The sequence below is a fragment of the Marmota flaviventris genome, chromosome 9, assembly GCF_047511675.1.
Source record: "Marmota flaviventris isolate mMarFla1 chromosome 9, mMarFla1.hap1, whole genome shotgun sequence".
Lineage (NCBI taxonomy): Eukaryota > Metazoa > Chordata > Mammalia > Rodentia > Sciuridae > Marmota > Marmota flaviventris.
In genome coordinates, this window is record NC_092506.1 from 105,111,262 (window position 1) to 105,138,080 (window position 26,819).

At 49.4% G+C, this 26,819-nt stretch overlaps 1 protein-coding gene across 1 annotated transcript in view; it reads left to right on the forward strand.

Annotated features, from left to right (window-relative positions):
* Grik4 (glutamate ionotropic receptor kainate type subunit 4) overlaps positions 1–26,819 on the forward strand; it is a 284,402-nt gene that overhangs the window by 101,375 nt on the left and 156,208 nt on the right. Inside the window, exon 3 of the mRNA XM_027930584.3 lies at positions 19,976–20,140. Coding sequence (XP_027786385.2) covers positions 19,976–20,140 — 165 coding nt within the window. The remainder of the gene's footprint in view (positions 1–19,975; positions 20,141–26,819) is intronic.

The following is a 26,819-nucleotide window of genomic DNA, read 5'->3' on the forward strand; positions in this document are numbered from 1 at the left end:
CTGACCTACAACCCCAGAATTTTTTTTTTTTTATTTTGATACAGGGACTCAAAGTTGTTGAGGCTGGCTTCAAACTAGCAATCTCTTTTTTCAGCCTCCAATATTTGTCTTTCTAAGATTGGTTTATTTCATTTAGCCTAATGATGTCAAGGTCTTAGCATGTGTCAGAATTTTCTTCCTTTGTAAGGCTGAATAATATTTCATCATATATATATATATATATATATATATATATATATATATATATTGTCTATTCATCTGTTGGTAGACACTTGGATTGCTTCCATCTTTTGACCCTTGTGAATGATGCTGTTATGGGCAGATAAATATTAATTTGAGACCCTGCTTTAAATTCTTGTGGTAATTCCACTCTAATTTTTAGGGGATACACCATTATTGTTTTTCAATGGCTGTGCCATCTTATTTTCTATTTTTTTTGTTTGGTTTTGGTTTTGTTTGTTTTGCAGTAGACATTCTAATAGGCGTGAGGTGAAGACACATACATATCAGTCATTTATACAAGTGACTGATTTGATGAGAGTGTGCCTTATTCAAAACAGAGGAGAAGAGGGATCTTAGCAGCTCTGTTAGGATGGGTGCTCGCCTAGAAGAAATCATGGTTTAGAAGTGGAACCGAGGCTCTGGTGCAAGTGTTTGCACTCTAGGCCAGAAGATGTTGACCTGTTGCCAACTGTGTCCCGGATGATGCTTGGCTGGGGCCGTGGTCCCTGGGGTTGAAGATCACTGAAAGAATGTGTGAGAGTCACTTTTGAGTCAGACTTTGAAAAGTGACTGGGATTTCAAAACACAGCCATTGCAGAGGAGGGAGTGGGCTCGCGCGGTGTGTGATGGAAATAGCGTGATTGAAGACAGCGCGGAAGCTTGTTCAGAGAGTGATGCTCCCAGCGTGGGCCCTGGATTAGCAGTGTCAGCAGCTCCCGGGAACTTGTGAGAAATGAACATTCTTGGGCACCGTTCCAGCCCTTTACTGAATCAGAAGCCGTGGGTGTGGCCCCGGCAATCTGTGTTTTAACAAGTCCCGTGGGTGATGCTGATACACGCTCAAGTGAGTAGAGAGTACGAGCAGTCTAATCTGGGCAGGGTGGGCAAGGCCGGGTTGTGGGTTCTGGATCAGCCAAGGGAGTTCAGTTGAGCTTATAACATCCAGCCACTGCCCTCTGCAACTGGAACGGTATCCGGCTTCTTGCCATGGCCCAGAGGCCATCGGGCCACCTGTGGCTCCCCACTCTGTTCTTCCCTACAGTCCAACACCCTGCAAGCTCTCTCTTACCTTGCTCCTTCCTCGTGGCTTCTCCCTCCTCATCGTTCAGGTCTCAGCTTAGGTGGCGCCTTGGTAAAGACAGACCTTCCTTACCCAGCCTGCAGCATTTGCTCAGTCTACCCAACTTTCCAGCTCTTCCTGCCATCTGGATCATCCAGAGGGTCCTCTTGGGTGCCTCTCTTAGTAAGAGCACCAGACCCTTGAACTGGGTCTCTGTCCTATTCACTGCTCTATTTCCAGAGCTTGGAAGAAGCTCGGCACACAGTAGGGCACCAGCACTCTTCAGTGAACACTGGGATGCTTTGAAGCAATTCCGAATAGTGAAGTGACACCATCCAAGAGGTGCTTTACGGGGCCTCATGCAGCCTTACAGAGCAACCCCTCTTGTGGGTGGATGGGGTGGAGGGATGACTTCCTAGGGCAGGAGTGCAGTTAGGAGGTGACAGTGGTCTAAACCAGTGGTTCTCAACTAGGGGCAGTTGCTGTCCCCCAGCCCCACCGATGGACATTGGGCATATTTATATGGAGACATTTTTAGTTGTCACAGCTGGGGAGGGTGCTGCTGGCATCTAGCGGTTAGAGGCCAGGGATGCTGCTGAACTTTCTTGGGTGTCCAGAGCAGCCTCCTGCGATAAAGACTTATCTGGCCCCAAATATCAGTAGTGCTGAAGTTTTGAAACCCTGCTCTAAACTAAGGTGGTAGTCATGGGAATAGAAAGGAAAAGAAAAACAACATCAACCACCAGTGAACGTTTTCCAGTCAGCAGAGAAAGCGTTTGTCCCATCTGTGCAGCATTGTGGCTTTAAGTCTCTCTGGCAGCAGAATCAGAAGACCCCTCAGAATGGGAAGCTCCCCTGAGGATGTGAGAGCCACCAGCCTCTCTTTCTCTGTCATCCCCCCCACCCCGTAGGTGGATAGCATGACTTTATTTTATTTGTTTATTTTTATGCAGTGTTAAGGATGGACCCCAGTGCCTCCCATGTGCTAGGCAAGCGCTCTGCCTCTGAGCCCCAGCCCAGTTCCCTGTCTCTTTCTTGGTGCCCGTCTCAAGTTCAGTCTTGCTAGCTCTGCATTTCTTGTCCTCTACCCTTCCTTCTTTCTCCTCTTTCTTCTCTCACCTCCTCTTTCCCTCTCCTTCCCTTCCCCTTTCCCCTCCTCTCTGGTCTTATCCCTTGTTTTCCTCCCCCTCTGCACCTTTTCTCTTTGTCTGTCTCATTTAACTGCCCATTATGAAGATTTGAAGTTTAGTGGGTTTATGGTCTCGGTCCTTAACTTTTAAAGTGGGTAATTGCGTGATCTATACTAAATTAAATTTACTAGCTTTTTACTTCTATGGCATATGGCATCTGAACAGGGCTGCTTTTTATCCCCTGCAGTTAGCGATCTTTCTTTTCCCTTGTCCCTCTATGCATTCGGAGTAGTCTGACAACTGCCAGCTTAGCATCTCTCTCAGCCAGCAGCTCTTGAAGAAACTCAGCCAGTCAGCGTAATGCTATCCAGAAAGGAAGTCAGAGCCCGATCTCTGGGTTCTGGTGCAGAGCCCTGGTGAGCCCCGCTCTCAGCCTGCTCCCCTCCTCATCTCGGACTACTCTCCTGAGCTCCCGCTTGAAGAAAGGCTCTTGGAGTTGGCCTCCCAACTGCTCCTCATTATTCTTCCACAAAGTGCTTCTTGGGGCTAGCATGTGACACCTGCTAAGGAAACAAGTTAGTTTGAGGGGGAAAAATATGATGTATAGTATTGGATTTTGATGGCGGACGGACCCAAGAGGTGTTTGATTCTGTGAATTGTCAGGAAGGGTGCTTGAGATCTCTGCAGGCTACTAGGAAGGTGATGTGGAGGTCCCGGCCCCGGGGGTGGAGGGGTAGGGAGACAAGTTTCCAAATCACATTCTAGACACGGGCTCCTGGAGGACTTTGCCTGTCTCCTGGGCATGTAGAACAGTGACTGTCACCCCCCATCAGGAATCATGATTACTACGTGAGCTCAAAGTTTGACATATTTTGTTGATATGAATCTCTTCCTTTCTACCTTAGGAAAAGGGCAAAAGTGAAAGTGTGACAGATTATCTGAATATTTTTCAAGTGAATGAACACATGAATATTCCATTCGCGTCCCACTGGGGGTACCTCGCTTAGACGCTAAAGCCCAGTGTCCTCCTGGATAAACAGTTCCTGCCCTGTTCTCTCTCCTTCCTTAGGGGATGATGACAATGAATAAAAAGATCCATTACTCGTGGTTTGATCTCCTGGGAAAAGAGACAGATAACTCCAAGGTGGAAACAATCAAAGTAATGGCCCTTCAGATTTTTCTAGCCATCTTCTTGCAAAGAACTCAAAGCAGTTCTAATTTGTCATTTTCTCTTGCTCACCCTTTTCCCTGGGGTGGAGGGGAGATCAGTATCAACCAAATACATCAACCCGTTAGTCTCCATTGTCATTGCCGTTTCTGATCAGAGGTGACAGGGTCCTGTATTGTAAATTCTCTTGGGCGTGACACTCATTTATTCAAAGCTTTGGGTAGAATGTATGACTTAGGGTCTCCCTCCCTGGAGTCAGGGGGGTGGCATGGTGTAATGGTGATAGACTTGATGGAGACTGATGGATGGGTCCCAGCATCATGTGGAGAGTGCTGTTGGCCCAGAGGTAAGTGAATTCTTGGGCTGGCACCTGCCATCTGCCCAGCTTTTTAGAGTCTGCTCAGCACATGTCTTATGATCTTTACCCTGACTCCCCACCCCATTGCCATTTCCCCCAACTAGCCCACGAGTCTTTGTGAGCAGGCGCCAGAGCTGCTTCATATTGTGTGTTCTCAATTGCATCTTCCCATGCCCACCCCCACTGGAGCCTGGCATAAGATAGGTACTCAATAAATGCTCGCCGGATTAAACTCCCCCAGGCAGTGAAGCTGACCTGGGCTCAGTCTCCTCTGGAGTTAAAAGGCAGACCTTGCCTGGCATCCTTGTACACGCAAACCCATTAAAACTCCCAGCCGCCTCCATCGCTCCGTGTCCCTTCTGCCTTCATTCCCACTCTGTCCCACAACTCGGCCAGAAGGCTGTCACCAGCAGCCATTAGACAAGACAAACGGGCAGCTCCAGCTCACTATTTCTCACCCGTCCTGGCTCTGTGTGCAGGGAGGCGTGAGTGTGGGTACGATGGGTGCTTCGCTGCCACAGTCATGCATCTGGGCCGGTCAGAGCTGCCCACTAGCGCTGCCCCAGACATGGCAGGGGCTCCCTCTGTGGTGATGGCTGAAAGAGTAAACAGATGGGGACAGACTTCCCTGAAAGAAAACTGGGAGGGAGCTGACCAGATTCAGGGAAAGACAGGACCAGTTTAAAGCAGCTAACTGGGAATATCAATCAGATTATACCGTGACCTTACACCCTGGCCCGATTTTAAGGCACTAAATGTAGATATAATTGCTGGTTGTGCTAAGGACTTTATTAATAATTTTTTCCCAGGGCTGATGTCCTTTATTTAACTGTGGGAGTGTGAAAGGTGAAGGTGAACCGTGATGTCAAAGTTGAACCATGAACTCACAGCAGGATCAACCTCTTAGGCATCTTAGAAGGTGCATGTGCCTGACGGGTGTCTAGGTTTAAGCTGAGCTGTTCTGGTGACACTGACACACTGACACGGTGTCCATACTCGGGTGTTTCCCGTTTAGGTGGCAGTGCTTCCAACACCACCACCGGGGCAGCATCAGTCCAGGCATGTGGCCCACATGAGGCTCTGCTGCAGCCCTGAGCTGTCCTCGGCGCTGGCTCCCTCTCCTGGCCACCCTTTGGGCCCTGCAGCAGGCACACAGAGCTCCCATTTCAGCTGGGGCATCATGTCCATCACACACACTCCCCTCTGTGGCCAGAACCCAGCACTGGCGGGCACATCTCCAGAGGCAACTAAAGGGTGGCCACAGCTTCGCCCTCACTCCCTGGTGCAACCTACCAGCACTTTCCCTCTGTCATTTCCCTTCCAGGTCCCCACTCACCCGTGGCTGCCATTGCCATGTAGGGATGGGACTCGGGGCTCCCTGCCTTCCGCTGGCCTGGCCGTGCTCAGTGCCCACATACCCATCCCTCCAGTGCGTTTGGGCTTCCTCCCTTTGCAGGCCTTTCTCCCACCCCTGGTCACCATCATAGTCCCCCTGGATCATGGCATCTCTTGATCCCCTGCTTCTCAAACCTTACATTTCCAGATCCCATGGTCTGCAAACAGCCTCCTGGCCACCTAACTTTGAGCACCTTGCTTCTACGTCTCCTGCTGTTCTGGACGCCCTCAGGTCCACATGTTCAGATGTGCCTCCCCTCTGGTCTCTGCTGGGTCTCACCCGCTGGATAGCTTTTCTGGGTTTCACTCCCTTCTTTGTCCAGTCAAAAGACCACAGCCCGTCCCTTCTCGGTCATGTTTCTCTTAGCACCTTCAGCTCCCTTGTCCCCTATCCTGCACACCCTCCTGATAACCTACTCTTGAGAGTTTTGACAGCTGCATCCCCGGCTTTTGTCTGTGCCCTGAGACACACCGATGGGTCTCCACTTCACCTGGGCCCAGAGGGAAATGCGTTTACACATCAGAGCAGCCATGTGATAGGCATTTTCATGTCATAGCTTCGAAGCTGTGCCCCTGAAGCCACTTACCCTATCATTGCCCAGTCTTACTTGCAGAAGAGGAAGAACTTGCCTCACCCCAAATAAAACAGAAGGATGCCAGCTCAGTTCATCTCCATTCCCCTCCTACCCAATACTGATTGGCAGTGGTCTCTGTCACTCTGTTTAGACCTGCACCATCTAATTCAGCAACTAAGATCTGTTGAGCACTTGAAGTGGAGCTAGTCTGATTGGAGATGTGCTGTAAATATAAAGTACATACTAGAGCTTGATGTTTTAAAATGAAAACAAGAAGATAAAATAGCTCAGTGATTTTTGTATTGATTAGATGTTGACATAATACAATTTTGAAAATTTTAGTTTAATTTCATAATCTCATCTCTTTCTTTTGACCTTTTGCAATGTGACCACTAGAACATTTCAAAAGGCCCATGCGGCTTGCATTATGTTGCTGTGGGACAGCACTGAGTTGGGATATAGGCTGAGCCCCAGGAACAAAAAAAACTAAAAGTTTTGGCCTCAGAGATAGAAGGGTATTTCTCCTACCCGTGAGTCTGGAGTAAGTGGCAGCCCAAGGATGGGGAGTGATGAGGGACGTTGACATCGTCAACTTACGGTTTCTGTATGCTCCTGTTGTCACCACTTTGAGCAAGCAGAAAAGGGAAGGAGAGTCCGGAGCACAGAGATGACCTGGATGTCCTGGTCACTTCCACTCACAGCTGCTAACCCAGAGTCAGCCCATGGCTTCTCTGAGCTCAGGGGAGGCTGGGGCATGTAGTCGGGCAGCCACGCATCCAGTTAAAACTTGAAGTGTTGCATTATTAACTGGAAGGAAAGGACACAGGACTGGGGGTTGGTGAGCAGTCTTTGCCACACCTCCTTTCCTGATGCCCTGCCATCTTGGAGGAGGAACAGTCCCTTCTGTCAAACTAGTAAAGTTGTACTTGTCACAGCTCCAGACTCTTCTCTGTCCTTTTGCTGGACTTGCTTCAGAATATGCCCCACTTTCAACTTAAAAATCAACATATTATAGTGATGCAGCCTCATCCATGTTTATAGCAGCTAAGCTATGGAACCCTCCTTCAATAGATGAATGGATAAAGAAACTGTGGTATATGTACACAATGGAATATTACTCAGTCCTAAAGAAGAATAAAATTATGGCATTTGCCAGTAAATGGATGGAGCTGGAGAATATCATGCTAAGTGAAATATGCCAATCCCCAAAAAACCAAAGGCCAAATGTTCTCTCTGATATGCGGATACTAATCCACAATAAGGAGTAGGGGGGAGAATAGAAGTTTGTTGAATTACACAAAGGGGAATGAAGGGAAGGAAGGGGGCATGGGAATAGGAAAGAGAGTAGAATGAATCGGACATAACTTTCCTATGTTCATATATGAACACACCACCAGGGTAACTCCACATCATGTTCATCCACAAGAATGGGTAGTTAAACTCCATGTATGTATGATAAGTCAAAATACATTCCTCTGTCATGTATTACTAAAAAGAACAAATAAAAAATAAAAAGGAAGAAAATGTCCTCTTTCTTCTAACGTGATCAGGTTGCCCTCTCCACTGGCTCCTCCTTCTGAGCCCCTCTCATCTTAATTTGAAAACCCTCCCTCGGACAGCGAGATTGCCCACTGTTGTGCTAATCAGACACTGCCAAAACGAGCTACTTGACCCTTCATTCTCTTCTCCTTCACTTAGCTACCTGCTGCCATCTAAGGGCCACCCCCAATTCTTGGCTGGAAAGACTCTTGCTAATTTCCCCAGGGACTTCCTAATTGCCAAATCTCATGCAAAGTCCACAGTCTTTGTTTTATTTGACTTCAGTCTTCCTTAGATGTTCTGGTCTAACCATTGCTTCTCCATCTCTTCCCATGTTCTCTCCAAGGATCAAGTCTCCAGGATCTTAGACATGTTCCCCCTCTCCACTTGCTGGCCACCCAGGGCTGGATCCAAATTGTCATTACAGCCTCACCTTTGGATTAACAGATCTGGGTCTAGGGTGGACCATTTCCAGAGAGCCAGACCAGTAACTTTGTTACTAAACACTTAACAAATATATACCAAAATCATCATCTTTGCCCTTCTTCAAATACAGAAAAGAGCAGTCTCATCTCTGTCACCCCATATCCTTTATCCTGGTCAATGACACATTTAAACAGAAAGTGAATCCAGGAGCCCATCCCATCTGCACCCTCCCTCTGCAGGCTTATTGATTCTGACCCTCCTTGGCCTCACTGTCTTCTCCTAACATAGCACCCAGGCCAGTCTTCCTAGCTTACATTTCTACCCTCTCTCCAATATATCTTTAAGGGCGATAGGCCTAAAATGCAAGCCTTATGATGTCATGGCCTTTTGAAAGGCCCCCAGCTGTACCTCATTACCTTCAGGGTGTCACCCCCAATGCCTAGAGAGTCACACAAGGTCTTTCACGTTCCTTCAGCCTCCCCTGCTGGGCGCCAGCAGAGCCGGTCCCCCAGGCTTCCTCAAGCCTCAGGAGTCTGCACACTGGAACACTCTTTACATTTGGCTTCCGTGCCTTTCTGGCTGCCTTCTGTGAGGCCTGGTAGGTAGGATGCATTTGACCTATAGGATACCTGCTGAGGCCTCCCCTAAATCTTTCCCCACCCCCCCACCCCCCTGAGAGTTTGTTTTCCTTTATTGGTGCTTCCTTAGGATTTTGTGACTCTGTCTATTGTCATACTTGCTTCTTTGTACACCAAAGGTCTGGCTCCGTCCCCAGCGCCCAGGATGTCCTTGGGCACCAAGGCCCAGTCTTCTTTGCCTGTGTGATTTCCAAGAACATGAACACCTTGTCCACGGCTGAAGCACAATAGGATTTTATCACATCACTTACCATATTGGGTTGTTGCTCTTTGTTTATTGGGCCGTGTTCTCTCCTGGACACTTTGAAAGCAGAAACACGAGCTGTCTTTCTCTGTATATCTAGTTCTTGATTAAGATACAGGGCTAATAGGTATTGGGTAAATTAACAAATAGAGGGGCAATTGAGTGAATGAAAGCCTTTCCCTTCTCAGTGAGAAGGTTCAGGACTGAGTGTGAGATGAACAGTAGGGACAATAAATGCTTTGGAGGATTTGGGGCCAGAGCAGCTCAGTGCTTGCCTGGGGTTAGGGTGCAAGGGGGGCATGAGCATGGGGTGCTATTTACATGGGATTGGATGTGGGTACAGAAGAGGCAGGAAGAAGGGATCACCCATACCAAAAAAGTGTGGGGGAGAGTGACATGCTGTGCTCATGTTCAGCTAGGGGTCACAGAGTGGAATAGAATGAGCCTGGGAGAGCTCATTGGGGCCGACTGTGGAGGACCTGGTGGCCTGGTGGCCTGGTGGGCAGATCTGCAGTGGACAGAAGCTGTCATGGTGTGAGAGCCACTGAGGCAGGGGGAGGAAGGCAGGGGAAGGAAGGGCGACAGCGAGAACACAGTGTCCATGGGTGGAAGCAGATCAGGTCCCTTGGCAGTCCTCAGTGACCGAGCAGATGGAGTGGATGAAGGGATGGGGAGAGCCAGGACATGCTGCCAGGGATCCGCACGTGGGCAACTGCGCTGCCCACTGAGGCCGAGAAGTCACCAAGAGCCCCCATTTTTATGGAAAAAACAATGGGTTATATTTGGGACAAAAATCTGGAAGGACTTACAATAGGATCCTAGTAGCAGACAGAGTGGTGTGTGGATGAAAAATTGGGCCTAGAGATGGAGATTTTGGCATTTCATGTGCAGCTGATAGTTGAGCATAAGTTGTCTGAGAGAGAGAGAGCACACGGACAGAGGGCTGAGGACTGGGCCTGGAGTGTGGGATTTGGGGAGCACTCACAGGCTGAGATAGCAGAGGGAGGAGGGATGGGGAAGGAGCTGGGCATCTGAGAGCCCGGGTGCTGAATTCTCTCCAGCTCTTGGTATGGTCAGTCAAGCACTCTAATTTCAGCCATTCTGATGGTTTTGTAGTGCTGTCTCATTCTAGATTTCATATGCGCTTCCCGGTGACCAGCCCTGTTGAGCACATTCCCCACAGGCTCATCTGCCACCCACCCGCATCACTTCTTTGTTAACGTGTCAATTCAAATGTTTTGCTCATTTTCAAAATTGGGTTGTTCTCTTATTATTGAGTCTTAGGAGTTCTTTGTGTATTCCGGAGACAAATCCTTGATTGAATGTGTTTAGTATATAATATTTTCTCCCAATCGGCAGCTTGTCTTTCCTTCTGGTAACAGTGTCTTTTGAATAATAGACATTTCTATTTTGGACGAAGCTCCATTTACTAGATTTTTGTTTTTTGTGCTTTGTTTTACTTCATAGGTTGATTTTGGTGTCATACTTCAGAAATCTTTGTTTAACTTAAGGTGATGACTATTTTCTTCTAGAAGTTTTATAGTGGTAAAGTTTTAAAGCGGGTCCTTAGGTCGGGCCCTCATCCAACACAAGGGGTGTCCTCTTAAGAAATTCGGACACAGACACACTTTTATACCTTTATGTCTATAGACCACTTGGTGTTCATTTTTGCATATGGTGTGAGATAGGGTTTAAAGTTCTCTTTTTCCCCTTTAGCACATGGATATCCAGTTGTTCCAGTACAACATGGTGAAAAGACCATTATTTTTCTACTGCAACTTTTTTCAAAATAAGTTTTTCATCTATGTATGGGTCAGGATAGTAATTTTGAGGGAAGGACTAGAAGTTGATATAGAATCCCTCAAAAGCCAAGGCAAGTTTGGCTAAACCATCTTTACAGCATGTGCTGTTACCAGGTTAGGTACCAGGCTCGGGGATAGAGAAAATTAAGGAGTGAAGGTTGAACACTAAACTGATGATGAAAACTCAGTGTGAGTGTCTTCTGTGGAAACACACAGTGGTGGTGCTTGCTCAGCCTTTGTGTTCTGGGAAGGCTTCCTGGAGGAGGTGTCTGAGCAAAAGCAAGCAGGGACTGAGTAGGGGGCAGTGAGGAGCTGGGGAGGGCCCCATGTTAGGGTAGCTGCTGCCATTAACTGAGACCAGGAATATGGCAGGAAGAACGGAGGGAAGGAGGGATGCTTGGGGTGTGGTAGGGTTGAGATGCTCCTTAGACATGGAGACCTCACCAGACTGCTGGATGTGCAGAAAGCATCCCCATGAAGGTGGGCACAAAGGAGAGAGATCATTTTAGGAAGCTTCTGAGATCAAGGTAAGAAGAGGACTCTGCAGAGACCCTGGGAATTCATCACTATGTAAAGGACAGGCAGGACAAGAACGTATCTGCAAGAATGGCCAGAGAATTAGGAGGGCCTGGAAGCGTTGACTCATGGAAGCCAAGGAGGCTGAGGGTCTCAGGCAAGGAGTGCTCGGGCCTCTCAAGTGCTGATGAAGCACCAGCCAGGAGCAGCGCCCAGGCTCTGGACCCAGGCAGCCATTGAGAGCTGTGCCCTCTTGGGAAAATTGCTTAACCTGCCCATTTCTCACGTGTCTCGTCTGATCTGGAGTAACCAATTGTAGGGTTGTGTGAGGTTAAATGAGATGATACATTTGATGTTCTTAGAGCAGCACCTGGAGGTACATAGAGATGGCAGCCAGCGATATCATTGCGCCAAGAATCCACAGTGTCCACTGAGTTTGCACAAGTGGTTGTTGAGGTTGACTGTGCCGTTTGCCTGAGGGGGCGGGGACAGAAGGCAGGGTGCAGTGGGTGGAGGAGTCCAGGGTGAGGTGAAGTCAGCAAACGTGGAGGGGCCATTTGACCAGCCTGGCTTGGGTTGAAGGGGAAGCGAGAAGCAGAGTCCACCTAGGGCCGATGTGGTCAGGGAGGGCTTTAGCCATGTCCAGGCTCAGGGACATGCTTGTCTGGGAGATACTAAAGACAGAGGAGAGAAGGGAGGTGGGGTGAGATGTGGAGACCCCAGGCAGAGGAGGGAGGCCACGAGGAGCAGGGTCACCTGGAAGAGGAGCCCTTGTTCTCTGAGCCTGGGGGAAGGTTTGAGGGTGGGGAGTTCAGGTAGTGGCTCCAGAGTGGCCTCACTTTAACCAGTCTGAGGGCCAAGAATGAGGGGAGGGAGCTGGGCAGTGGTTAGAGGTGACAGGTCATGTTATAGGTTGAACTGTATCTGCCCCCCTCTCCAAATTCTTATTTGGAACTCGTAAACCCCCGTCCATCTGAATGTGACTCTACTTGGAAATGGTGTCGTCATCGAGGTAGCAGTAAAGTGGGTCCTTAGGTTGGGCCCTCATCCAACACAAGGGGTGTCCTCTTAAGAAATTAGGACACAGACACAGACAGAGGGAGGAGTGAGAGGACAGGGCAAAGACGGCCATCCCGGCCAAGGAGGGAGGCTCCGGAGGAAACCAGCTCGGCCAAAGACAGAAAGACAGGTGAGTGGAAGAGGCTGGTGCAGATGAGTGACTGGTCTCAGACTTCCAGCCTCCAGAACCGTGAGAAAGTAAGTTTCCGTGATTGAAGCCCAGTGGGGAACGCTTGACTATGGCAGTCCCAGCCAATGAACACCGAGAACACAGCCAGGAACTGCAGAGAGGGAGCTGGCCAAGGGCCAGTGAAAGTCCAGTGTTGGGTCCCAGCAGAGGATGCAGATGTGAGCTGGTGGCACGAGCCTGCTTGATGGTATGAGCTGGTGGCATGAGCCTGCGTGGTGGTGTGAGCTCGTGTCGTGAGCTGGTGGTGTGAGCTGGTGGTATGGAGCCTGTGCAGTGGTGTGAGCTGATGGCATGAGCCTGCATGGTGGTATGAGCTGGTGGTGTGAGCTGATGGCATGAGCCTGCATGGTGGTATGAGCTGATGGCATGAGCCTGCATGGTGGTATGAGCTGGTGGCATGAGCCTGCATGGTGGTATGAGCTGGTGGTATGAGCCTGCATGGTGGTATGAGCTGGTGGTATGAGCCTGCATGGTGGTATGAGCTGGTGGTATGAGCCTGCATGGTGGTATGAGCTGGTGGCATGAGCCTGCGTGGTGGTGTGAGCTGGTGTCGTGAGCTGGTGGTGTGGAGCCTGTGCAGTGGTGTGAGCTGATGGCATGAGCCTGCATGGTGGAATGAGCTGGTGGTATGAGCTGGTGGTGTGAGCTGATGGCATGAGCCTGCATGGTGGAATGAGCTGGTGGTGTGAGCTGGTGTCATGAGCTGGTGGTGTGAGCTGGTGGTGTGAGCTGGTGTCGTGAGCTGGTGGTGTGAGCTGGTGGTGAGAGCCTGCGCGGTGTTGTGATTGCCTCCAGCAGCAGGGATGACCAGAAACAACGGGGAAGGGAGGGCACCGAAAGACAGAGGTGAGTGGAAGAGGCTGGTGCAGATGAGTGGCAGGGCTGGGACTGTGTCTGGGGACCAGGAGCTGGAGAGGGAGCAGCCAGGGGTCAGCCGTGGAGCAAAGCTAACTGGCTCCCCAGGGCGCAACTCATCTCTTTTTCTTGTTAGCACAGGGCTGTAACAGGCTGAGCCCAACAGCCAGAGGCAGCGTTATGGGGACTGCCTATAAAGAACTCTCCAGTAAAACCTCTTGATTCCTCCCCTTGAAGAAGCAAGAGTTTTCTGAGTGCCTCTTCACGGTGAGCCTCCGGAGGAGCCCAGGGTTAAGGAGGCTGACTTCCCATCCAAGGGGTCACTCCCGGGCTGTTGAGGGACGGCAAGCCCCATTCCAGTTTGCACAGGTGAAGGGCGAACAGGAGGACAACCAGGGCCACAGAGGCACCCCCAGGTCCTCTCCCCTGTGGGCCCCATGAATAGAGGCCGCCCTCAGCCCTCACTTCTAGAGCTGACAGCACCACTAGGTGTCATAGGGGGCACCTGCTGTGGGGAATGGGAATGCCGGTGACCTCACACTGTTGGTTCACTCGGGAGCAATTCATCAAGAGCCACTGTGTGTCCAGAACTGCAGTTACCCAGAGGGTCAGTTGTGGTCCTCACCCTCAAGGAGTCCACTGTCTAGGGCGAAATAGAGAGGCAGACACAAGAACACCAGGGCAGAGGCACAGGGCCATAGGGAGTTCCAAGGACAGGGAGTTCATTTGGGATGGGGATCTGGGAAGACGGGAAGGAGGGATCACTCTGGGCTTACAAACCATAAGCAGCTGAGGACTCTCACAGAGACAAATGGAAAGGTCCCTCCGTGGCAGCGTCGGGGTGGCAGGGGCTCTCAGGAAATCCAGAGGAGGAGGCCTGGGGAGTTGTGGGGGGCTTCTGGAAAAGGTGAACCTGAGGGAAAGAGGCCTGCTGGAGAAAGGAGGTCAAGGGGCAGGGACAGCATCAACAAAGCTATGAAGAGGGAGGCTAGGCCAGTCTAGGTCTTTTCACGGGGCTCTGTCACTGTGCAGGTGGAAGGGGATGCTGCAGCCCCAAAGGTGGGTGGAAGCCAGGCTGTGCAGGGCCTGGGCACTTCTGGATGATAGATTGAGACCCCTTCTGGAGACTGTAATAAGGAGGCCCAGAGGCCTTTGAGCAGGTCAGTGGCAGACATCCCTCTCCTGGGTAGTCATGGCCACACTCAGGGCTGAGCTAGAGGGTGTGGCAGTAGGCAAAGCCAGGCCCTCTCCAGGGCTGGCACAGGCATGGGACTAGAGCAGCAGGGAAGCTTGGGGTGGGGATGGGCATAGTCAGCAGATCACCCTTTCATTGCCGTGAGACTCAGGCCTCAGGGAGAACTGGGCAGAGACTACAGTGCTTGGGGCTTGTGGGGAGAATGACTCAGTGGGAAGGCCACGACCCCTGGCTCCTAAGTATGGGAAGACATGCTGAGTCTACCTGGGTTGAGGGATCACTGTGCGCTGCATCCCCATGGCTGGAAAGGGGGGTCCCTGTGTGTGTATGTGTGTGTGGCCATCTCAGCCCTGGCCCCTGCAGTCCCCACTTCCAGCCTCACTGTGACTGCTGGTCGACTTACGTGTACGCAGTCCCCAGGGCCAGAGGATGTGCTGGCTCATGTTGCTCCTCATTTGGCAGCAGCTGGGAACTCTGAACATCCTGGCCTCGCCGGGCGCCTCGCTGGGCAGCCAGGCCTGAGGGACACGGTGCAGGCCAGAAGCCTCCGCTGCACATGAAGTCTCGAACACGTGGCTCTCCCTCATCCATCTGGCCCCTCTCATGGGACTGCCAAAGAACAAGTGTGCTGTTTGGTAACTGCCTGGTGGGGACATGTCCCTCTGATGTCCCAAGAGAGCCTGAGCCTCTACCTTGTCTTTGGTGTCCACAGCCCCAGAATCTGGTTCCTATTGTCATCCCAATTATCCTGATCCCAATATGTTTGATGCCAACCAACTACCCAGTGAGGCTTTTCCCAGCCAGAAATTAATCACTGTCTAGAACTAAAACCTTAATGAAAAATGGTGCCCAGAGTAGCATGGGAGTGGAGGGTGGGAGGACGGCATGTGGGACCTTAGCACATTGGCTGGCACCTGCCAAGTGCCTGTGAGTGCAGAATCCCTGCTAAACCAACCTTGTGGGTGGGAAATAAGATGGAGGTGCAGAGGGGATCTCATGATCCCCTTTAATATAAGATTCTCACATTCCCTAATTGCCTGCCTGAAATCTCTGTCTCGAGTGTGCCCAGTGGTGCCGTGAGCTGGTTGTCCATTTACACACTGGTGGCAGTCCTGCTCCTCTGGGTTTGTGCTAACACATCGGCTTCATCAGTTCGGGCTTCCATAAGGAGGTCCCCTAGACTGAGTGGCTTCAACAGTAGAACTTCACTGCTCCACTGGTCTGGAGGTGGGGAAGTTCAAGATCAAGGTGCTAGCTCCTTGGGTTCCCTAGTAAGGATTCTCTTCCTGACAGAGGATGGCCGCCTTCTCACTGTGTCTTCACATGGTAGAGAGAGTGAGCCTGTCTGCTGTCTTCTGAGAGAAGCACTAATCCTATGAGATGAGGGTCCCACCCCATGACCTCATTTAATCTCAGTTGCCTCCTAAAAACTTATTTCCAAGCATAGTCACTTTAAGAGTTAGGGATGCACCATGTATGTGGGAGAGACAAAGGCCATGGAATCAGTGGCACACAGCTTAAACGTGTCCTTTGCAAGAAGAGAACAGATGGAACCAATCAGCTCTGACACAGACCCTTCAATGAGTGCTACTTCCTTCAGTACAGCTTTAATTGTGCCTTTTGTGTAGCTATGATACAGGGACAAGTCCAGCATGACTCTGTAACTCCAACATCCAGGTCAAAATGTTCCTGAGTTCCCAGATTCAGAGTGTGTGGGCATTGTTAGTCAGCTTTCCACCACGGTGACAAAATACCTGAGATAAATCAACTTAAAGGAGGAAAGATGTATTTTGGCTCATGGTTTCGGAGGTTTCAGTCCATAGTCACTTGACTCTATCACTGTGGGGCTGTGGCAAGGCAGAAAATTATGGTGGGGAGCACATGGTGGAGCAAGCTGGTCCCTTCACAGTGGCCAGGAAGCAGGGAGGGGGGAGAGAGAAACAGCAACAGAGTCCTACTGTCCCTTTCAAGGACACATCCAAGGGACCTAACTTTCTTACCCACCTCCCAGTGGCTGAATAGACCAGAGACCAAGCTTCTACAAATGGGCGTTTGGGGAACACTTTAGATCCAAACCATAACAGGCATTTTTCTGAGAAATTATTTCATTACAACTGATTTGTTAAATAACTAGTAGGCTGTTGTTTTAGTCAGCTTTTTCACTGTTGTGGCCAAAAGACATGATGAGAACAATTTTAAGGAGGAAAAGGTTGTTTGGGGGCTCATGGTTTCAGAAGTCTCAGTCCATAGATGGCCAACTCCATTTCTTAGGGCCCTAGTTAGGAAGGACATCAGGGTGGAAGAGTGAAGGAAAGCAGCTTAGGACATGGTACTGAGGAGCAGAGAGAAAGAGTTCTCCTTACTACAGACAAAATATAAACCCCAAAGGCATGCTCCCAATGACCCACCTCCCCCAGCCACTCTCTGCATGCCTATCTTGATCACCCAGTTAATCCCTATCAGGGGACCAATGCACTTAGATTAAGGCTCTTGGAACCCAATCATTTCACCTCTAAGCTTCCTTGCATTATCTCTCACACATCTAAACTATAACAGTTGTAGATGGAAAAGTTGGTAATATTGAGATCACATGGCCCAAAGGGAGGGATAGCTACTCTAATCTAAAGTCTGGCTGGGCATGGTGGTACACAACTGTAATCCCAGCAGCTCTGGAGGCTGAGGTAGGAGAATCACAAGTTCAAAGCCAGCCTCAACAATGATGAGGCACTAAGCAACTCAGTGAGACCCTGTCTCTAAATAAAATACAAAACAGGGCTGGGGATGTGGCTCAGTGGTTGAGTGCCCCTGAGTTCAATCCCTGGTACCCCCCACCCCCAAAATAATAAAACCTCATGTAAGTGGGGTGAGGGAAATAGGGGAATTACCTGGGGATATTTTTGGAGGCCCAGGCTCCAGCCTGTCACTGTTGGTGTCTCAGAGTTGATTTGCCTTGGAGACACTTCCTTCACAGTGCCTACAAGTCTCCTGGGTCCTGCCTCTGCACCCTGCCTTCAACTCAGGTCCCTGGAGAACAGGTCTTCATGAGGAGGAAGGTCCAGAGTCAAGCCAGCCTGAGTTCACCTGCTCTCCAGCTTCAGGATGGTGGACTCAATCATTCGTCTCCATGTGGAGATAAACACCCATCTTGCAGAGTTGTCTCAGAGATTGAGAGAGACTGTACCTACTAAGCACTTACCCCAGGGTTGTCATTGAATAATATCAAGGTGATGTGTTGTGGGCCCGGGGTCTCTTGCCCATGATTCATGCTTGGTGACATTACAAGTTCCTGACATTCCAGATGCTCTAAATGTTTTCTTTGTATTTTTCACCACAAAACCTTTTCCCCCACATCAAGTCTTATGTGGAACCTTGGAATCTATAACCAGTGGATGTGAAGATGTATTGGTTGAAACTGGCCTGGGGCTAGATGCCCTCAGTCAGCCTTCTGTCCATCTCTAGGAGCCCCAGGGGTCCACCAAGGAACACGATTTGAGGAGCGCTCCTCTATTTCCTCTTTTCTTCCAGTCCTAAAGTTGGCATCCTGGTGTAGCAGTGTAATTGTTTCAGTTCTGCATCCCAAGGAACCATCTTATCTGGTCTTGCTCCTTGAGGTTACCTTGCCCAAATTCTTCAGTCACACATTCACAGTCCTCTGGTCACTCCTGCACGGGGCCCATCACCTCAGGTTCGCATGGACTTTGCTAGTCAATTTATAGAGGCCCATATATGGCCACCCTAAGTAATTTAGATTTAACTTTTATTATTCAAAGGGGTTATGATATAAATATATCTACAAATCATAAAAAGTGTTTTGTAATATTCTGTAGTCTCCTTTTTCATTTGTGAAATGGTGGAAGTAAGTCTGGGAGCAATATACAGAAAAGACAGCACGGCCTGGGTCTCTCTGCCGTCGTAGTCACAGAGATTCAGGGGCCGTGTGTTAGAGAAGTCTGTTCAGCTTGATTCCCCCTGTTTCCTTCCACCTCTCAAAGATAAGTTGGAGATTGATTTTTTTTCTATAATGGCTTTCTTGTGATATATATCACATGTCATATAATTCGTTCATTTAAAGTATACAATTCAGTGTACTTTTTACTGTATTTGCAGGGATACAGCAACTATCACCATAATCAATTTTAGAATGTTTTCATCACCCCAAAAGAAATATTCTACTCAGTAACAGTCACTCTCCCTTTTTCCACAAATCTCCTAATCCTAGGCAACCAGTAATCTACTTTCTGTCTCTATGGATTCGCGTAGTCTAGACATTTCATAAAAATAGAACCGCTCAATATGTGGACTTTCATGTCTGACTTCTTTTACTAGTATAATGTTTCTAGGTTCATCCATGTCCTAGCATGAGCCAGCACATTGTCCCTTTTTATTGTTGAATTATATTCTAGTGCAGAGAAAACCAAATTTTCTTGTCTATCACTTGATGGACATTTAATTTGTTTCCACTTTTTGGCACTCAGGAATAATGCAGCTATAAATGTTGCATACAAGTTTTTGTGTGCAGATCTTCAATTTTGTAACTTTCCCTATCAAGAGAATGAGGATCTCAGTAGCTGTATTTAGTGAGTACCTACTATGTTCAAGATACTGTGTTGAGCACATACTATCTCATATTATTATTTTTTATTATTAGTTGTTCAAAACATTACAAAGCTCTTGACATATCATATTTCATACATTTGATTCAAGCAGATTATGAACTCCCATTTTTACCCCGTATACATATTGCAGATTCACATCGGTTACATATCCACTTTGGTGTGGGTTTTTTCCAAGGGGGAAAACTGAGGTCCCAAAGCTAATAATATGCAGTGAAACTAGGATTTGAACCCAGTTTTCTATGGTTCCATAACAGTAGCCTTTCACACTGCTTCCAGAAGTTGGGCAGCTATTGGTACTTCACCACTCCGGTCACCCACACTGATTGTCACTCTGATAAAGTCCATCTGATGGGCTGCTTACCTTCACTATTTTAATTGTGCCCTCATTCCAGCCCTGTGAGGTTGTCCTACTGTTACTAATGTTGAGAGAAGACAAGAAGTTCCTAGAGGCTCCATAGCTCCCTTGAGTGACATGGCTCAGGACATCAGAGCCTGGGGTGGCAGCATTCAGCAGTATCCTGCAGCTGCTCCTTGTTCCCATAGTTCTACCTTGCAAATCTAGCCTCCTCTAGTCTTCACCCTCCCCAGGAAGCATTTCTCATATGCCAAGAATTCCATTTTCAAAGGACAGCACATACGAATGCCTGTGTAAGCACATGTAGACATATGAGAGCCAAGGACCTCATTGTGCCTGAACCCAGGGAAGGGACCTCATACAGTTGGGACCCCTGGTGGCCAGCCTTGGCATTGCAGGACTCCCTGGTGCACATCTGCATCAGAATTCACTCCTACAGGTGCCTGCAAACCAACACCCTAAAGTGCATAGAGAACTTCCTTGGGAGGTAGTTCTGAGAATGTCAAGGTGGAAAGAGATTTGTGGAGCTGCCTGGAACAGGAAGATGGCAGTTGAAGGGAGGCTGTAGAAGGAGGAGGGATAACGGTCATGGGTAGTGTATCAACTGTCTCCATGTGGTTGCCTGCCCACAGCTGCTATCTTGGACGACCCCATGGAATGCAGCAGAGGGGAGCGGCTCTCCATCACCCTGGCCAAGAACCGCATCAACCGCGCTCCTGAGAGGCTGGGCAAGGCCAAGGTCGAAGTGGACATCTTTGAGCTTCTCAGAGACAGCGAGTACGAGACTGCAGAAACCAGTACGTAGAATGGACAGGGCCGGCAGAGGACGAGCTGGTGGTGTGAGCTGCACCTGTTGCCAGGACTCTGATGTAGATATACCCAGGGGTGGGAGAGAAACCAGCACCTGGAGGTCCTGTGGGGTTCTCGGCCTGCATGAGACTCCCAGGTTTTGTTGGAAATCTTGTGTAGAATAGAACTGAGGCAGAATACAAATTCATTCGTCTTCCCGTTCATTCATTCCTTCATATACTGATTCATTCGGCCACTGGAAATTTTGTGCACACATCCTTAAATGAAATCTTGTGTATGATTGAGAAAGAAGAAGTAGAGCCCTCCCATGGGAGCTCAGCCACTGCTTGTTGGGTCACTTGTCTTGCTTTCATGTGCTGAGGGCAGCGTTGTAGAAAACTGGGACTTCTTCATCTGTAAAATGGAAATTCTAGGCTCTTCTTTGCAAATGTTGCAAGTTATTGTGAGATTTAAACTACTTAACATATGAGAAAATCCTCTGAATTGCAGTGTTGTACAGGCATACACAGTAGGTCACTAAAGTCACATATCAGGTGCCCCTACTATGTGATGAACACTACTTTTAATTCTCACAATAGCTTGAGAGTTAAGTGTTATTCATCCTTTGGGGGAAAAACCATGGAGTTGAAAGATATTGAATAGTTTGCCTGATGACAGAACTAATGAGTAGATCCCGCAAACCCAGTGCGTGACCCACTACGCCTCCACTGTGATGCTCTGGCACCTTGCAGCGGTTACCTTGGTGACTACATAGGATTAGACCCAAGTAAGTGGGCCAGTGTCTTGAAGCTAAGCTGAAAATGAACAGTTACAGTGCAGAAGGAAGGTACAGGGCTGTGTTAATCAACCCTCTGTTATTGTAGTAAAATATTTGAGATAATCAACTTAAAAAGAGAAAAAGGTTATTTTGCTCTACAGTTTTGAAAGTTTCAGTTCATGATTGATTGGACCTGTTACTTTGGGCCTGTGGAGAGGCAGAACATCATGGTGGGAACACCTGGTGAAGCTAAGTTGCTCACCTCCTGGTGGCTAGGAAGCAGAAAAGAGATAGGAAAAGGAGGGGCTGATAACCTCTACATGGGCACAACTCCCAATGACCTAAGTTCCTTCCTCAAGGCCCCGTCTACTAGAGATTCCAGCATCCCCCATTAGCATCACAGGCCAGCAACTCATAGGCCTTTGGAAGATATTCCAGATCCAAACTATAGCAAGGGTCCCTCAGCCCTGACAGATGATAAAATCTATTCCCTAGGAATTGAAGAGTCCTTGTTTCCTCCTTTTTCAACACATATGAACCTTTAACAACACTCAATGGAAAAACAAACAAATGAAACAAACAATAATTTGCTTGAGTATTTATGTCAGGCATCTGGTCTTCCATATGAGCCATGCTCTAACCTGGCCTGCTATTGTTGCAAGAAAAGAAACACATCCTCACTGCCCGAGAAGAGCAGTAAGATATTGTAAAGAGGGAGGTAGGCAGTGGCTCCAGGACCCACCAGCCTCTCTCTCATATTTTCACAACTTTTTAATGCTTTCAAGCTGTTGGATCCAGACTCTTCCATCTCTGCTAGATTGGTTTCTCTGGCTTATCCATCATGTACTGTCCCATAATGGCAGTCCCACCCAATTTTGCTCTTTGTTCGTTCCTTCAGGAACTTTCATTGAGCAGTTGCTCTATTTATGGCATGATTGGAGACATCATGCTTCGGGAACAGTGTGGAAACAAGACAGACCTGGTCCCTGCACCCGGGGGGATTGCAGTCTCTCTTTGGAGTGCATATCAGTGGCAACCTCCCCTCAGTGCCTCTTCCTCTGGATCCCCAAGGTAGAGCATAGCATCTGTTTAGCTCATCTTGTCATGTGACCAGTGTCACAAGTTACAGGTGTTGCACAGATTGCCTACTGACGACCCTTGGGGACTGCGTCTGTGCCTCATCTGGTAGCTGTGATGGAAGGTGGTTCATACTGTAGAGAACAGGGCCAATGAGTCCAGCAGCATCTATGGGCACAGATTGCTCCAGAAGAGGGTGTGGTGGAACAAGTACCGAAATAGTCCATCATTTATTCATTCAGTCAGTCAGTTGATGAGTATTTAGCGAGTGCCTGTTACTCTTTAATCTAGACAATGAGGACTCAGCAGGGAACAGATGAAAGTCCCTAGTTGTCAAGGAGGCTAATTTCTAGTAGAATGAAAGAAGATTCTGATTTCCCAAGATCATTCAAATGAAATTGGAAACACCAGCAATGACTTCTTAAGGCTCTCTTAGTCCAGTCTGCAGGGTTTCTTTGTCCAGGTCTCAGACAGGCGTCCAGATTTCTGTTGCCCATAGTTTGAAAAACAACCTGCTCACTTCTTTCCTTTGGTTCCTCTGGGCTTCCCTAGCGGGACCCGGAGCACAGATTTACCTGTGGTGAATGGTGTCATTAGCAGATGGAAATTTCCCCTCCTGATGACCCTCGCAGGCTGTCTTCCTAAAGTCGATACATCTAAAATATTAAGCCAGGTGAATCAGGGGAACAAAGGAAATTGATACTTTTATTCCATGTTACAGGGCTCTGGGTATCTTTTGAGTGGCCTTCTTGTAGGCACCCAGTATTTTATTAGCAAGTGGTTCTTGGTTAAGCTTTTACATCTCGGTGTGTTTAAGGTGTGATTAGCATTTGTTAGAAAAGAGGGCTTCTGGATCTTTCTACCCCCAAGGCCTTTATCTGATGCAGATCGCACCCTCCCATAGGTTGCACACACCACCCAGGTACCTCATGGGAAGATGCCGGCCTGGCTTTTTCCCTCCCAAAGAGAGGGGGGTCTTGGTGCTGCTGGAGAAAGCAGGATGGGGCAGGACTGGATGTCAGTGGGAATAGGGTGGGAAGGAAGGAACAAGGGGAAGGACCTCCAGGGAGGGAGGCCAGCAGCTCTGTGATCCCTACTTTGGGGAGCCTGCGTGGTATAAAGGTGAGGATCATGGATTTTGGGAACTGGATTGACCAGGATTAATCCTGTCTCTGCTGTTGATCAGCTGTGCGGTGTTGGCAGGCTGTTTAACCATTTGGTGCCTCAGTTTCCGCACGTGTCAACAAGGGTGCTGGTTACATCGCCTCATGGATTCCATTGTGGGGTGCTTGCCATGGTGCACATGGCAGGAATTCAGTAAGTGGTAGCCATGGCTTTTCTTGTTGGCCTTGTCCTCTCCTGTCACAGTTGAGCAGGCTTCTTCCAGGCTGTCACGTGGCCCCCCCCTCTGTTTCAAAGTTGGGCCTCACCCAGGAGCAGCAGCATCTCCAGGGCTCCTCTCAGGTGGCCTGCTTCATGTTGGCCCCATTGTAATTGGATATTCCCCTTCTCTTTCCAGTTTTCTGGGCTTGATGCATCTGACAGCTTTGAGCCTTTGGAAGTTGGGGTGGGTCACTCATGCTAGCTGATGCTCAATGTCACAGGCTGTTTTCCCTGAGCTAGTGGCCTGCGGCTAATTTGGATTGTTTATTTTAAAATTTATGAGTTCTCTGGGGCCCTGGGAAACTGCCTCAGCCCCATACCTATCACCCTGTGGCCAGGGAATCTGCTTCAAGGAGAACAAAGAGACCCTGGTGAGGATGTTTTTGGTTGTGGGAGGTGGAGGCTCTGATTGAAGTTGAGGCTGTAGCAATCAAGCAGGGTACAGCTGTACCCGGCTCTCAGTAATAGGTGGGTTTCTAAAACCTCCGTACACACCATACTTAATGAATCACTTTGGGGGTGGGAGAGTCATTCCAGGGAAGCCGTGGTTATTTCGAGAATCAAAGATGATCAAGTATAAAGATGCTGGAGTCTGGCGGTCACCACTCTCATCTGATAGTTGAACATGAGACTTGGAAATAGGAAGTATCATGTAGGGCGTTAATTAATAGCCAACCTGGAAACTGGAAAGATAGAGGAGTCGAGAATCAACCCCTGTTCTATCTGGTTCAAACAGACAGATTTTCATACAGTGGGCTGAGTTCAAGTGAGGGTCACTTGTAAAACTTCCTCAGTCCACATGGGATCCCCCCATCTCTGCCCTTTCACCATTATTGCCTCCGGCTTCTAGATGTCTGACTTTCCAATTCCCTCCACACCGCCCACAGATCTGAAATAAAAGGATGGACAAGACCCCTTAGGTCTTCTTCCCCCCCACCCCAGCCGCCCTTCCTCTTCCCTTCACTATCTTGTCTCCATCATAGCCTTTCTTTTGCAGGGAGCTCCGGGGAGGCATCGCCCTCCTGTTCCACAGATCACTCTGTCTCCTGCGGGGCTCATGTATTAGAGCTTAACTAAGCGCCACCCCTTTACCACCCAGATGCCCCGAGGCACTGTCTCTGCTGCTGCCAGAAATGTTTTGAGGTTTAATTTACTGCAGAGCTAGAAGCAGGGGCCTCCCTACCAACCCCTGGCCTTTGCCTCTGTTGGTCTCTGAGGCCATGCGTGCCACCAGCTGTCCAAGCTGTCTCCCCTTGAAACCCAGAAGCACACTGGTTAGTGGGGTCTCGTGCTACTGCAGTGCACGTAGCATGGGGCATGGTGGGTGCTCTTCTGGCTCTGAGGAGCTGTGCTCCTCTTGCAAGGCCCCTGAGCTTCTCCAAGTTTCCATGGGCATAATTTCCAGTGATTCGGAGCTGCCTCTACTAAGTGGGTGTTAACGTCCCTCCCTCAGTTCGGTAGAATAAATCAAAGTCAGAGCAAAGCAAAAGAGTAAGAAGCTGGAAGATAAAGACATACAAATAATGGCGAGTCATTCAACAAACATTCCCCTTGCTCCCCGTCTCTGAGTTACCTGTGTCACATACACATTATAAAGATTCAGAGCTGCATAAAATTGTGACAGTGTTGGAAATCATCTGCTCCAAGCCCTTTGCTTTTACAGATGGAGAAACTGAGGTTCATGATCTTTCCCAGGAAGAAGTTAAGACCTGCACATCTGCAAAGTGACATGATCCTGAGGATGTGTGGGTGGGGAGTGGCTCAGAGAGGGCATCGGGAAGTCAGAGCTAGGACACAGGCCAGAGGTCAGGTGAGGCCTCAGGAGCAGACCTTAGAATGCCCAGTAGGTAACCAGAGGGGAGGAAGGCAGCTAGGGACATGGTGTAGTAAGTAGCATGAGCTGAGGCTTGAACCAGGACAAAACAGGGTCCATTGGGACAGGGTGGCAGATTGGCATGGCTGTGCAGGCGAGTTTACGCAGGGGCAGAGGTGGCAGAGGGCCGGGTAGACTGGTGCTCACACTTGGGGCTGGAGCGGATGTACCAGGATTCTAAGCGCTGGCTCCGCCCACACCTTGGGCTTCTGTCTTAGGCCCCCACATCCTCATGGGAGAATAATCAGAATTCTCCCCAAAATGGGCATAATGTTCTCACTTCATGAAGTCACTGTGAGGATGAAATGAGAGATGCTTCAAGGACTCAGAGCAGCTCCTGGCGTGGGCTGAGCTCTCGGTGAGCATCTCTGGCTCCCGCCAACTGTAGGAGAATCGGCACTGCAGCTCCGCCCTCTCGGGTCATTCTGAGGACTTCAGGTGGGATAGTGTGCCTGCCAGCCCGGTGGCTTGGCGCTTGGGAGACTCCAGTAAATGGTGTTGTTCCTCTTGCAATGGTTGGAACCAGACTGGGGTCCTGCACAATGTGCCGCTAGTGAGGGAAGCGATGGCAGTTTCGAGTCCTCTGATGTTTCCCTTAGGGAACTCTGACACTCTGTAGTGGAGCAGGATGGTATAGACCTGGGACACCCACCTTTACACACACCCCTTCCTTGGCTTGAGAACAGCACGTCCAATCTATCTAGCCCACTGTCCATCATGGAGAGTTCAGTAAGGAAGGCGTTCATGAGAACGGATTGAGGTGACTGTTGGCCTTGCCCTGGGATGATCATGGCTTATCTGTATGCTCTGTGTGTGGCCTAAACAGGCACAAAGAGGGACCTCTTCCCACAGCCGCTGGGACTCTCAGGCTCTGGCACAGTGAAGTGTCTCGAAGCCTCGTGAAGCTAGGATTGTCTTCATGCCCCATAAAGCTGCCCCCACCTACTCCTGGGCTCAGAGGGTGGCCGAGTGCTCATCAAGTGCTGCCCTCATTGAGGGGACTCAGAAGCTGGACGGACTCAGAGGTCCCTAGGGTCAGCCCCTCTGGGCAATCTGCGCCAGAGCCACCCTTTCCCTCTGCTGTCGGGGAGGGACCAGTGAAGTCTCTGGGGAGAGCTGAGTTCCCATGAGTGCTCCTGTCCAGCCCCGGTTTCTGAGGGGAGTTAGTTTCCAGGCCAGGTCTGGCATTTGGAGGGGAAGAAGTCCCCCCACCGGCTGCCACTCCGCATCCCAGTCCTTTATTCCAGCAGCTGCTCTAACAGTTGCTTCTGACTCCTTTGCTGGCTGGAAAACTTAGTTGCCATGGCAGTGCCACTCATATCTCCATGTTCCTTCTCTTCTCCTCTCCCCAGGAGGCAGAGGTAAAGCTGTTTCCCTCCCCTGCTCTCCCTCCCTAAACTGCTCAGAGTCCTCACTCAGACGCCCTGGCCTATGGAGTCAGGGCCGAGGGAGCTCTACAGCTGCAGCCCTTTTTAGAAGGTCCCCATTTCTGCTGAGCAGGGCATCCTTCAGAGGGACAAAAACCACTTGTGTGATCCCAGCAAATCCCCAGGCCATGGCTGCTAGAAGATCAGAG